At 39.0% G+C, this 13,912-nt stretch overlaps 1 protein-coding gene across 2 annotated transcripts in view; it reads left to right on the top strand.

Moving 5' to 3' along the window:
• The window catches only part of LOC121735804, a 152,241-nt gene that overhangs the window by 69,308 nt on the left and 69,021 nt on the right, over nucleotides 1-13,912 (top strand). For both annotated transcript variants that reach the window (XM_042126765.1, XM_042126764.1), the window contains exons 4-5: nucleotides 575-636; nucleotides 2,854-2,943. In XM_042126765.1, coding sequence (XP_041982699.1) covers nucleotides 575-636; nucleotides 2,854-2,943 — 152 coding nt within the window. The remainder of the gene's footprint in view (nucleotides 1-574; nucleotides 637-2,853; nucleotides 2,944-13,912) is intronic.

Below are 13,912 nucleotides of genomic sequence, written 5' to 3'. Positions count from 1 at the left end.
CCCAATTCCCTTCCCATCCCTACCATCCCCTGTTACCCTATTCCCTCTTAAAAGGCCGGCAACGCACCTGCAGCTCTTCTGATGCTGCGAGTGTCCATGGGCGACGGAAGTTGCTTTCCATCAGGTGACCCGATTGCACGTTTTGCCCCCTTATTTCATAAAAAAAAAAGATATTTAAAAATATATAATTAGATAGACTCTATTTTGAAGGAGGAATCAGACGACTACCTTACCTTGATTTACTGTAACTGTCTGTATCACAATACACATGCCGGCGCGGCGCAGGGTGAAACGTGATGACAACAGTTAATTCATTTAAATTCTTCTACACCCGCGTTCCCTCTTAATAACTAGGCGTTAATTGTCAAAATTAGTTTATTGCCCAGGTTTATTTACCGAGATAACAGAATATACTTTTATATCCTTTTCTGTGTTTACCAAAATTCATAAAAGTCGCCTCCGTGGCTTCTGAGGACAGACAAACTTTCGCTTTAACAATATTAGTATGCCTTTAAAAAAAATCGTAAAATAAACTATTATTTTAATAATAGCTGTACAAATCTTTTTGTTGCAGTGTTCAAACGTTTCGAAATAAGCCAGCAGAGCTCCTCGGCGCCTAACTTCGGATTCTCTAAGGTCAGTTACATTCCAGACACAATTCTATACCATTATTACCTTAAAGCCAAACACAAAGCCTAAATGCTTGTACTAGGTAAATACTATTATAAATATTCTGTACCTAGAACTATTCGCACTAAGAACTAATGATCGCATTTAGAGACACTTAAATATTACTTAACTTTAATCAAACAATGTCGATTTTTACATAATCTCGATACATTTTCTGTCAAAATGATCAATTAATAAAGGTACCTACTCCTCTTACTATACAGGGTGTAACAAAAATAAGTGATAATACTTTAGGGTGTGTACGTGTTCCTTATAGAGAGTTCACTGTGAAAGTAGCTGCGCTGAAAGACAATTTTTTTTCACTTATGTATGGGAAAACTCGTGACGCTCGGGCCCTTGCCCATACAAAAGTGAAAAAAAAAATTCGTCTTTCAGTGCTGCTACTTTCACAATGAACTCTCTACAAGGAACACGTACATACCCTAAAGTATTATCACTTATTTTTGTTACACCCTGTATACTCTATACAGGGTGTATAGAGTATACAGGGTGTAGGGATGATTCGAAACTATAAAAACATGGGTACTTCAATACACGGAAACCATAAATGTTTGCCCCACATTATATAATATTATGTTTCTATGTCCGCCTCCGTGATCTTCTAAAAATTTAAGCCAATCTCATCAAAATGTGTTTCGCAATTTTGGAACCTATTCGATGCAAAAAAAAACAAATAAAGACTGTAACTGGTAAGTTTTCGACAGAATTAGACTTACAAAACCAAACTTGTCTTAAGCGGGGAATTCACTACCGAGCTGCCCGCGGGCCGACCGGTCTGGCATAAGTCTGCCGCTTGCTCCTATTGAACACACACAGAACAGGCAAGTCAGTCGAATAGATAGAGGACTACAGCTCGGTCGTGGACTCATGGACTCAATCTTCTTTGTAACAAATGATAGATTAGCATCGTCATTGATTTCTTTGGATCTTTCAATAAGGTCGCTGTATTAGCGGCATTACGTAGATCGGTGTTCATGTAATCCTTGCTTTTAACTTTCTACAAACAAGGATACGACCGGTAAATGGAAATAAACGAATGTCAAAAATGTTTTTGTTCCTTCATTCCGAAGTTTGGTGTTTGTATTGTTTACAATAATATGTTTTAAATTAATATTTTAAGTGCACTATAGTCGCTCTCCAAGTCGCGAATGACGACGGGCCGCTCGTCGCGACCATTCATGTACAGACTTGCCCGTGCCCGCGCGGGAAAAATGCGATCTCGCGGGCAGGCTGCGGTCACGGGCCAATGGGCATGTCTGTGCCCGTACCTAGGAATTGACGAGCAGACATGCGACAGACCTGCCCGTGACGGGCGGCCCGTAGCGGGCGGCCCGGTAGTCAATTCCCCGCTTTAGGTACCTACTGTTAATAAATTCCATACAACAACTTACCAATGTTATGATTCCCACGCTTCATTTTTACCGAGTCGCCTGTCCCCTTCCCCCACACATACATCCTAATGAGTGCGACAGAGACGGAGCAATGAAAGGCTCATTTCTAGTAAATACTTATTAAGTAGGCGTGGCCGGCTAACCACTTATTAACTTTATCTTTGTCAGGAGCTATTTTTCTCGTTCGAACTAATTTAAACAGCTTAAAGCAATAATTATGATTGTTATAAAATGTGTATTTCACACCAGATTTTTCCTAGTGTAATAAAAAACTAGCTAATATAATAATTAAATTTCCTTTTTATTTAAGACTGTCAACTATAATAATCTTAATAAAACCTATTGCGAGTTTCTTACGCCACGCGTATTCTTATGATTGAGCTAAAGTTGTAAATTGTTCATTTATCGCACGTAAACCGTACATTTTTCCCAGGTAGAAACTATCCTAGCTTTTTCACGAATTAAAGTGATAAACAGTTTTACGCAATAATGATAAATTTCTCAGTGATAAAAAGTATTGTTGTTTCCTGTGGTCTACTGTATATCAATGCGAAGTGTCATCAAAATCGGTTAAGTAGTCTCGAAGCCTATTTGTTGCAAACAAACAATGGTACTTTTCCTTTTAACTAACTTTAAAAAGAAGGAGGCTGCATGTTCGGCTGTGTTGTTTTGTATGTTCAACATTTATTCCGCCATTTTTATGTATAGTATATAATTTATATAAAAATGTAGTATATAAAAGTATAAATATATATATTTTTTAATTTCTCAGGCACTAAACGGGTTCTTGATGATGATGACGCAGAACGGCAAGCTGCTGTACATCTCCGACAACGCGGCAGAGTACTTGGGGCATTCCATGGTGAGTGTTCAATGTATGATAGCAGAAAATTTAGGTGGCGGGCCTACGTAATTTGGTCGAGATATGTTAAGCTTAGTTGCTCGTAAGAGCAAGACTTCTAATAATTGATTTGACATAACCTAATCCAATTGACATGATCAAATACTATTTTTTATATTAAATAGGGGGGCAAACGAGCCAACAGGCCACCCGATGGAAAGCAACTACATTCGCACAAAAGAGTTGCAGGTGCGTTGCCTTTTAAGGGGGAATGCGCTCTCTTCTTGAAGGTTTGTAGGTCTTATTTTTCCGGAAATGCACTACACAAACACAAACTAGCAGAGATATTAGTTTATATAGGCCAAAAGCCTACGTAATTTTGTCGGGCAATGTCAAGCCCAGTCGACCGATGATTTGACATAACCCGGCTAAATATCATACTTCGTAGGTCTGCAATCTGCCTATAATTAATATATTTCTCTAATGGGACTAGAAATTGAATCATAGTAAAATGATGGACCTACAAACCTAGTGCGGTTTCGCACTACGTCCGATCCGCAGTCGATCCAAACCTAAAAGCGTTAATTTTGAAGTGTACTTTTTAATAAACCTTTTTAGTGCCCAAACATCAATATCTTGGTCTAGAAAGTTAAAATCTCTTCAAAGGCTGCATTATATCGTAATGACAAAGATTTTGATCTATCAATGTTCAGATAAATCTACTACGTTTACAGTTGTTAGATACAGGGTGATCATAAAATATATTTTGACAGTACAAATAGTCGGTAATAAACAAAATCCAACATCATTTTTCACTTTTACTTTTACCGACTGCGCGGAGGTTGTTATTATCGTCAATACATCAACACTAATACATAATTAATCACAATTTGGTTATTGATTGTATACATGGTGTGGTAGCGTGTACTTCACGCACCGCCGAAAACTTATACATGGTGTTGTGAAGACTGAAGTATTTTTAACAGACTTCCAAAGGGAGGCTTTATATTTGGCTGCATTTTTTTAAGCCTTCTAGCTGACCCGGCAAATGTTATTTTGCCATAAGCGTTGTGAGTTGTTTCGAGTGTTTATTTTGAGTCAAAGGAAGATCTTCTGACGTAGTGAGAAGTTTTAATTTCAGATGTAATGACAATTAAAGAATTTCAGAACCACCAACTTTAAGAAAAACTTCGATACAGCAATTCAGAATTATGCGCTATTTCCTCCGGTACAAAGTTAATACAAATAAATGCTTCTTAGATAAAAATCACACAAAATTTTAACCAAAGGAGTCCAGCCTTTTCAGAGGAGTTTGGCAAAGAAAAGCGCTAAAAATTATATATTACACATTTCATAATTATGCAGGAAAGAGTAAGTAAAATGACACTAAGGGAAACCGAGATTTTATGATCGATGGAGCAGGAAAAAGTAAAATGACACTGGAAGCCTTATCCTAGCAGTGAGAAAATTCAACAAAAAAAACACAAACAAAATTCTCATCACCCTGTATATCGCGCGGCGAACAATAAAACATTGTGATTAATTCCCCGGCGGTCCGACTAACGAGGGTCAGCAGACCACCGCGGACCACCACGGCCCCCGCTGCCCCCCGCGGGCTCCCACCTCGGAATTGGGCAAATGATTCGCCATAATAGATCCGATCTGATTCCGATACGATCAATAACTTCTACAGAGTGTTACGAAATGTTGACGTGACGAGGCGATGCGATTGTGAGTTTCAAAATTGAACTTTATTTACTACGTCATATTGAATTGACAAACTTGTCATCTTACATTCTTGATTGGCTCAAATAAAAATGAAGCAGTTGATTCTTAAATCCTCTGTATAAACGGAGAGGCCGATCGTACCAGTCAGTCGAATCGCAGGCTAATCTAACCAGACTCGTGCAAATACGGGAGTGCACAAAATAACTAAGGTCAGGTTGACCTGCGCTAGGCATTTTCCTCTCATTAATTTCTTTGCGGATCCCAAGACAGCTTTAGTATGCCCCTAATCCCTCCAGCCCCCCGAGATCATATCAAAGGGTTTTCGTGGTTGGATACCGCTGTCGATCCGGACGACACAAGAGATACAGCGGTGGGAATGTGTGGTGGGTTGGCCCGCTAAAAGAGCCCAAGAGGCATTTAAAAGAAACACTTAACAATATTAAGGTAGTTGTAAATTTGAAAATGTGCAAGATGAATTCTTATAAACCAGTATTTTGGCATTAGGTACACTATGTTTTACACTTCACTCTACTCAAAAAAGTATCACACATTGTTAGAGTTGTGTACCCTAAGGGCAATTCAGATAGTCCGACACGTTGATGCATTGATTTGACGATTCATTTTGATTCATTTTGCAATTTGTATTGATTTGACAGATTTGCAAGACTTCTCATGCGATTGAAATCTGTCAATTCAGTACAAATTGAGAAATACATCTACGCGTCGCGTTGCGGCCTGGATTGACCATAATAGTAAAAACGAGATCCTAGTACTAAGACTTTACTGTCAGCTGAACCCTTCGTTCGACTCGCACTTGACAAATTTTTTGTATAATTATTACTATAAATCCAGATAATAATCGTAAATTAATAAGCAAGTATACAGTTACTGAGCCACCCACACAACGATTTCGTTTTTAAACGCCTTATTAACTGCGATCTATTGTTTCAAAGTCACAGATTAAGTACTTACTAGCTTAAGACTTATCATTAATCTTAATTGCGAAATAGATATACCCCCAGCTTCTAATGTTAAACAAACTCTATGTTGGCGCGTTAAGGTTGAAAATAGCTTTTCCACAGCTATCATTATATTGGTCCCATCAAAATGAGATCGTGGGATAATGTGTGGATTGAGATGCTTCGAATTTGAGGCGTCCCGTACATTTTTTAAATTATGATGTATGAGAAACCGAAGTAGGCCTCAGCAGAGATTATCATAGTTACTAGCTATTCTCAAATCGCGGAATTCTTTCTGTAGCGGTCATTCACGGACTCTCTATCAAAAAACTTGTCATTTTCTTTACAAACTGCGATTGATAATGAAGTGACAGATATTTCTAGTTGGGCCAGGTCACAACATTGCGTTGCGGCGTCGCACAGAAATGCGATGCGATGTCGGAGCACAAAATTTCATTGGAAACAGTCACTGTCGCATCGGAAATTTATACACGATGCGTTTTGCGGAGTCGTAGATTTTTATGATGCGACGCCGCAACGCAGCGTTGTGGCCTTGCCCTAAGGGCTATAAGTCACCGGGAAGCTAACGCGACGTAGCCAGCGATGTTACCATGGCAACGTCCAAGCAACGTCTGGCGTCTCTACGTCGCCGCACAGCGGTGTTTTTCTTAAAGTTAATTTTAAAAACAGCGCTTTGCAGCGACGTAGAGGTGACAAGGTAATGTCACTGGCTACGTCGCGATGGCATCCCAGTGAGTTATAGTTCTAAGGGTGATATCGTATTTTGCATACACGATGTGAACACAGTACTTCAAACTCATAAATAGTTGGAGATAATCATACGAAAAACCAAGACGATTTTCGATGAAAATAAAATAGTCTGTTTCTGTACAAGAATTCAAATTTATTAAGTTAACAGAATGCAATGCGAGTATTTTTCACATAGCTCCTGGACTAGAAAGGTCAATAGCTTTGTCCACACTGTGCCTTTTTCTGTTCGTCAAGGGCATGCGTTATAGCGCAGTCAACAGCGAACGTGAGGCATGCCCGCGCCGCATCATGCGGCGCGGGCATGCGTCCCGCATGCCCTCTGACCGTATCCAAAACTTCAAAAATGACAATATTGGCGTTGCGTTCTTTGACGCATTCAATTATTGAAAGCGCCTATGAAACTTGATGACGAAAATTGAAGATGAAAGTACACAGTGTGGACATAGCTAATGACAGCTGGAGCCACCTTAAATTGTCCTGACTTATCAACAAGGTATATGCCTAAAATAACTTAATCGTTAAGGGTGTATTAATTACTTGAATTATTATGAAGGCTTTCGTGAGAACGAGAGAGGTTTGACTTCCCCCCACCTAAATACTTGGCGTATTTTAGGACGCCCTCGGGCTCGCCAGGCTGATGATGATGAATATTAATAACATACAGTACCCCACACGTGGCTTCACAATAGGCACAATTGAATACCAAACAATATACAATACCCATTCCTCCCTTTATACCGACCAACGTAACTTGACCTCCAAATTTCAAAGCCCGCTCCGTGTTCCCGTGGAAATGCCAGCATGAGGGATCTGGTTACGCTGGCCGATGAAAGCCCCGAGCTATCTATCACTGTTATTAAGATTCGCCCATTTATAAGATAAGTGGAATAAGTTGTTCTGTTTCATGTTGGAAAGGAAAGTTAAGGCTGGGTTTATATGCGTCCGCCAAAATGCGCGGCTTGGCGGTTACATCGCGAGATTACCTCCATAACTGATTCTTCCTAATACATAATATAACAAGAAGAGAGTGTATTCCCTCTTAAAAGGCCGGAAACGCACCTGCAGCTCTTCTGATGTTGCGGGTGTCCATGGGCGGCGGAATAGTTGCTTTCCATCATTTGCTTCGTTCGCTCGTTTGCCCCCTTATTTCATAAAGAAAATACCGTTACTCCTTCAATTTGCAATAAAATAATACTTATTCTGACTATACTTTGAGATTTAAGCTATCCTATCTTGAAGTTGAATCAAATTACACAAGCTGCACAAATAAAAAATTTAAATCGGTTCTGTAATAAAGGTAAAAGGAGTCCCTCGAGCAAACAACATGACAAGTATTGTTTATATGTAGAGATTATATAAAATGAAGACACAAGAAAAAATTACACTAAGAACTAAAGTTCTGTAAAATTTGCTAGTATTTTGTTCTCAAATATTTTTACTTCGCTTCGAAAGTACAGTTTAACTATCGCATAAATCATATGAGGTGTAACAATTAGGTGTTTCGTAAGCCATTAGAGTGTTGCCCGCGGTGTGTTGAGCAAGTGTTAACTTTGTTGATACTACAGTATATGGTCTCTGATTCTACTAAATTACTGCCGTAATTTGAAGTGGAGCGATATGAAACATCATCACCATCACCTAGGCCGGTATAAATAGTCAGTACTCAAGATGCGCCTCGGTCTCAAGATACGGTTTAGGCTCTGTGATTGGTTGGCTGTCAAAATTTGCACCAATTATAGAGCTGAACCGCGTCTTGAGACCGAGATGCATCTTGAGTACTGACTATTTATACCGGCCCTAGTATATCCCACAACCTGAGCACTTATGTGTACCACAAAAGTGCACTTTACGGAAAAACTATCACACTACTATCGATTTTTGCTTTAACATAGTAATTTTTATTTACATGTAGATGTGTTATCATCGGTGTCGGTCATTCAAGGTTTGGTTACTATTAAAATATAAAAAATTGGCTTAAATTGTTAAGCAGAAAAACGACGCGAGCCCTCAAAAAGCTCGGCTTTTAACTAGTATATTTTAGAAATAAGAAATATGTTATGGGGGCGTGGCAGTAGCCAAATTCTGCGCAATCTATACTAATGTTATAAATGCAAAAGTGTGTCAGTCCGTTACCTCTTCACGCTCAAACCGCTGGAGTGATTTGGCTAGGTGCGGAAGATACTTTGGGTTCCGGGATACATAGGATACTTTTTATCCCGAAAAAAAAATACGGTTCCCGCGCGTTTAACGACTTTTGGTGCAACGGGGTTGCGGCCGTCATGTAGTTACGGTTAAATACTTTATTTCTCAAAAAGAATTATAATAATTCACTTACTTGAGAACATTGACTAATAATAAGCAAACTTATTCTAGCGCAAGACACAGCTTAATATTTATCATAAATAAACAACAACACAGTTTATAATATTAGTATGGATATATGTGTCACATACAGAGTCGACTGGGTCGGCTCAGCTTATTTTGGTTCCAAATACGAAATTTTGGAGAAAACGCACATGATGTTGTTTTAAAAGCGTGGCGACAGCTGTACCTCTAATTTAAATAACGTATGTTCTCTGGTGGTCTCGGAGGTCCAAGAGGTCCTGGGCCATATTGACACTCACATTTTATACGTGGGAGAGCCATGCTTCGGCACGAATGGGCCGGCTCGACCGGATAAATACCACGTTCTCACAGAAAACCAGCGTGAAACAGCGCTTGCGCTGTGTTTCGCCGAGAGCGTGAGTTTACCGGAGGCCCAATCCCCTAACCCCTACCCTATTCCCTACCCTACCCTCAACTATTCCCTTCCCTTCCCTACCCTCCCCTATTACCCTATTCCCTCTTAAAAGGCCGGCAACGCACTTGCAGCTCTTCTGATGCTGCGAGTGTCCATGGGCGACGGAAGTTGCTTTCCATCAGGTGACCCGTTTGCTCGTTTGCCCCCTTATTTAATAAAAAAAAAAAAAACTGGACATCCAGAACCCTTTATACAACCCCGAGATCCCCTCTTTCCTATATGTCTTGGAGATGGCGTCCGACACCCCGGTATACTGTAATAATTATACACTGTATAATTATTACAGTATACCGGGTATGTTACTATACTGTGTTATACTATGTACTCACATACGGTTTTGCTCGATCCAGCAATAACGTCGAGCAAAACCCGCGGCTCGGGATTTCGTCCACACATTCAGCATTGCTCGATAGTTTTATTCTAAATCGATATATTATTTAGCTGTGAGTTTTGCGGTCCATGCAGTAATTATTAAGTACTCGATTTGGAGTAAAACTATCGAACAAAACCACATGTGACTACTTAGCAATTAGCATTAAATATTATGCACTGTAATAATTATAGAACTATATCGGGGATAGCTGCTGATAGCTGATATAAATTAAACATAACTCACAAAATACGTTAACTATATTCCATAAATAATTTATTGTTCTGTATACACAATAAGTATGATGTAATTATAATGTAGTACCGAACATTATGCTAAAAGCATGCAGTAAATTATTTGGTACAAATTATGTCTGGACCGTATTCTGAATTTGGTACTGCCCACGGCTCATTGCTTTGTTCAACACTATAGGTAGTTCAATACATAATATTATAAAACAAACTTGCTTTATTTTGTAAGCAAGTTTGTCTGTACCTAGGTAAGTTTTAATTTTTACAATGTATGTATTATCATCTTTATATGACACCCGCAACTCCGTTGCGCCAAAATGATTTTATCGCTCGGGAACCGTACATTTCCGGGATAAAAAGTATCCTATGTCCTTTCCCAGGACCCAAAGTATCTTTATACCAAATTTCAGCAAAATTGGTCCAGTGGTTTGGGCGTGAAGAGGTAACAGACATACAGACACACTTTCGCATTTATAATACAACTAGCTGTCCCGGTAAACGTTGTTAAAATAAAGTATTTCGCTCATATTAATTACGTTTAGCTTCATGTCCAATTTTTTAAACGATACTTAACCATAGACAACACAGACAAAATTACGTTTAACTGTCATTTTTGTTTTGTTATTTCATGTCAGATGCGTTTTTGTTATACCACGTTTTATACTGACTTCACGATAACGCAGTCGAACGGGATAAAAGTATCCTATGTCCGTTTCCTGGTTCTAAGCTACCCCTCTGCCAATTTTCAGCGAAATTGGTTCATCCGTTCTTGAGTTATAAGTAGTGTAACTAACACCACTTTCTTTAAGTTATATATTAGTATGGATAATATTTATTTACCAAGCCACATGCCATTACTTTTCACTAGAAACACAATCCGCTTAACGAGTAAACTTTTTTACTCTATAACAAAAAATCATCTATATAAGTTTGGCTTTTACAATGATTCAAGGTATGTTCTAAAATAAAAGTGTCAGATGTTTTTTTAGTTAGCTGTTCGAGCGAATGAAAGAAGAAACTGAGATTTGGTAACAAAGTTAATTTTGGGTACCTTTTTTACCAGCAAACGAGCAAGCGGGTCACCTGATGGAAAGCTACTACTGTTGCATATGGAATATGGACACTCGCAACATCAGAAGGCTTTAATTCAGCAACAATATCAAATCAATATATTTCAATAACGTAATACAATTTATGATTCAATAAATAGTAAATATGATATAGCTGATAGTGGAATATTGATATATCGGTCAAATATCGATATCGGTCAATCTCAAATAACGGTCCGAAGATCTCAAATCAATTGGAAATGTATTGTTTGAGATGAGTACTAGATCTGGATGCTATCTAGATTTTAGTCTGGAGCAGACGTTAAATTTGTACAATAGTACATCTCGGTTACTCTATTCTTGTATTTACGCCTCCGTGGTTCAGTGGTTTAAATCGTGGCTCTTGATTCAGGGGTCGTAGGTTCGACTTCCGTGTTGGAAAAATTTGATTTCACCTTTGGTTAGGACGTTTTAGGCAAATAATTCTATGACAAAAAAAGAATGATTTTTCTACGCGTCGCATGGGCATATATTAAGTTTTGTGTAGGTACGACACATACATTTGGGTACTTTATAATTGTTCCTGCATAGTTATAACCTGGTTTTGAAGAAACCTGGTCAATGAAACCAATTTTATTTGACGACAAAATCACTTCTAGAAAAACACGTCCTAATTTGATACTTTGCTCTATCCTTGTTTTTTTTTTTATGAAATAAGGGAGCAAACGAGCAAACGGGTCACCTGATGGAAAGCAACTTCCGTCGCCCATGGACACTCGCAGCATGAGAAGAGCTGCAGGTGCGATGCCGGCCTTTTAAGACGGAATAGGGTAATAGGGAAGGGTAGGGATGGGAAGGGAAGGGAATAGGGGAGGGTAAGGAAGGGAATAGGGTAGGGGATTGGGCCTCCGGTAAGCTTACTCACTCGGCGAAACACAGCACAAGCACTGTTTCACGCCGGTTTTCTGGAGAACGTGGTATTTCTCCGGTCGAGCCGGCCCATTCGTGCCGAAGCATGGCTCTCCCACGCCTAAATCGTCCAACGTCCCTTGTCTCTTCTTACCTTATCATACCTAAGCGGCTGATCCATTTTGAATGAAAAGTATGGGGATAATTTTGGAGACGGAAAAGACATAGGATAATTTTTGTTGAATATAAAATAATTTCAGTGCAACGGAGTTGCCCGCATTTGAAATAATAATTGTTAAACATATTTTAAATCTTTTTTACACTTCCCATTTCCCTTCCTTTCACTTAACCCTTTATTATAGCCCTAACCTGAAGTCTCAAAGCGCGCGGCGTGCGGCCGATGATGTCTTAACACAACGACAGGTGGGCGGGGCCCTGTGACGTCATCTAGGGCTGGTACGTTGCTGATTAATTAATTTTAAATAAAAGCAACGCTTCAGTGAGCTGTAGGTTATGTTAAAATCTAACGGCAAAGTTAATTATTACTTATCATTATTTATTATTAAATGAAAAGTATGGCGGTAATTTTCGAAGTTAATGTCAAAATCTTGATTAAATTAAAGTTATGATATCATTAAATATCTCGGAGTGTGGCCAAAAATGCAAGTTGCTCAGTATCCTCTAGGCTCTATTAGTTTTAATTTCTTGAAGAGTGGCTTATCCTTCATTCTTGAAGAGTGACTTATAATTCATTCTTAAAGAGTGGCTTATCAGTTATCAGTCATCCTCTGCTGTGCGTTTATTTGTAGTTTTCTGCCGAGCATATTAATATTTTGGTATAAACTAGCAAGCGGTACTTCCGGAACATTAAGGACCTACAACCTCAAAAAACTCAAATTTATTTTATATTTTTCTTCAAAAAACTAAAGAAAAATGTTTTAAAACCAAACAACAATAAAAACTGGCAACCCTACGCAACAAAACGCTGCGCCCGCGCCGGGAAACGTTCCCGCATGCTCGCTATGATTTAATTAAACTTAATAAAGCCGCCGGTAAATGAAAACTTAATGCGCAGGTAAAATATTTCATTAACTGTACCGCAATATAAACACAAATCGTTGTAGCATTCAAACATACTTTGTGAAAGTTGGTGACAACTGACAATATAGTTATCAGTTACTACGACTTATAATAATAATAGCTCCCACACCGGTTTCGGTGACGGTGGCCGGTTTCATTGAAACCAGGCCAGCTACGCAGGAGTAATTTTATAGTGCCCAAGTATGTGCGCAGTACACAAGAGCACTCTCTATTCCTTTTACTCTCATAACCCAGTGGGACGGACGACCGACACGACTGGCGAGAGATCAGGCGCAGGACCGACTTTTTACATGGCCATCCGACGCATGGATCATCTTACTTGTCAGACAATCAGGTGATCAGCCTGCATTGTCCTAACCAAACTTGGAAATAACATGTTTCCAACGCGGGAATCGAACCCACGACCTCCGAGTCAAGAGCCGCGCTCTATACCACTAGACCACGGAGGCGTTAATTTAAAAAAAAAAAAAAAAACTACGACTTATTAGTAACTTAAACATACCTTACTAAGCCTTTTGGTAAACTATACATTTATTTGTGCTCAAGTATTTCAATAGGAACAACCTTTCAACCATTTACTATGTACACAATATTTTGTTGGTATATTTTACACCTAAAGTCCACAATAATATTAATTATTGTAATCAACCTATTTTGTTTTTGTGGTGGACTCATAGTAAACACTAGTCACTAGACTTTTCATGTATCCATAAGTCCCAGTTTTCCAAGCGTTTGGAAGCGCCACAATATTCTGAAGTAATTTATTCATATGCAGGTGGCGGATCAAAGTAATTTGGTCGAATTACGTCAAGTTCAGTCGACAGACCTCGAATAAAGTATGACATGAGAAAACCCGACGAAATTACGTCCGACATCCGCCTATGAATTTCCTCTGATGGTACCTTTCTTTCATCTAAATTCAGATTGAGCAATTAAACACACTACAATCACAAACAATTTCGTTGTGTGTAATTGCGCGTCAGGCCGTCACCACAACGCTTTTATTTTTAAAGAGGCGTACTCCGAGATTGTGGGGATATTTTCATCAGAAC

This window comes from Aricia agestis, chromosome 18, assembly GCF_905147365.1.
Source record: "Aricia agestis chromosome 18, ilAriAges1.1, whole genome shotgun sequence".
Classification (NCBI taxonomy): Eukaryota; Metazoa; Arthropoda; class Insecta; order Lepidoptera; family Lycaenidae; genus Aricia; species Aricia agestis.
Note: the sequence above shows the minus strand (reverse complement) of the source record. Positions and strands in the feature narration are given on the sequence as shown.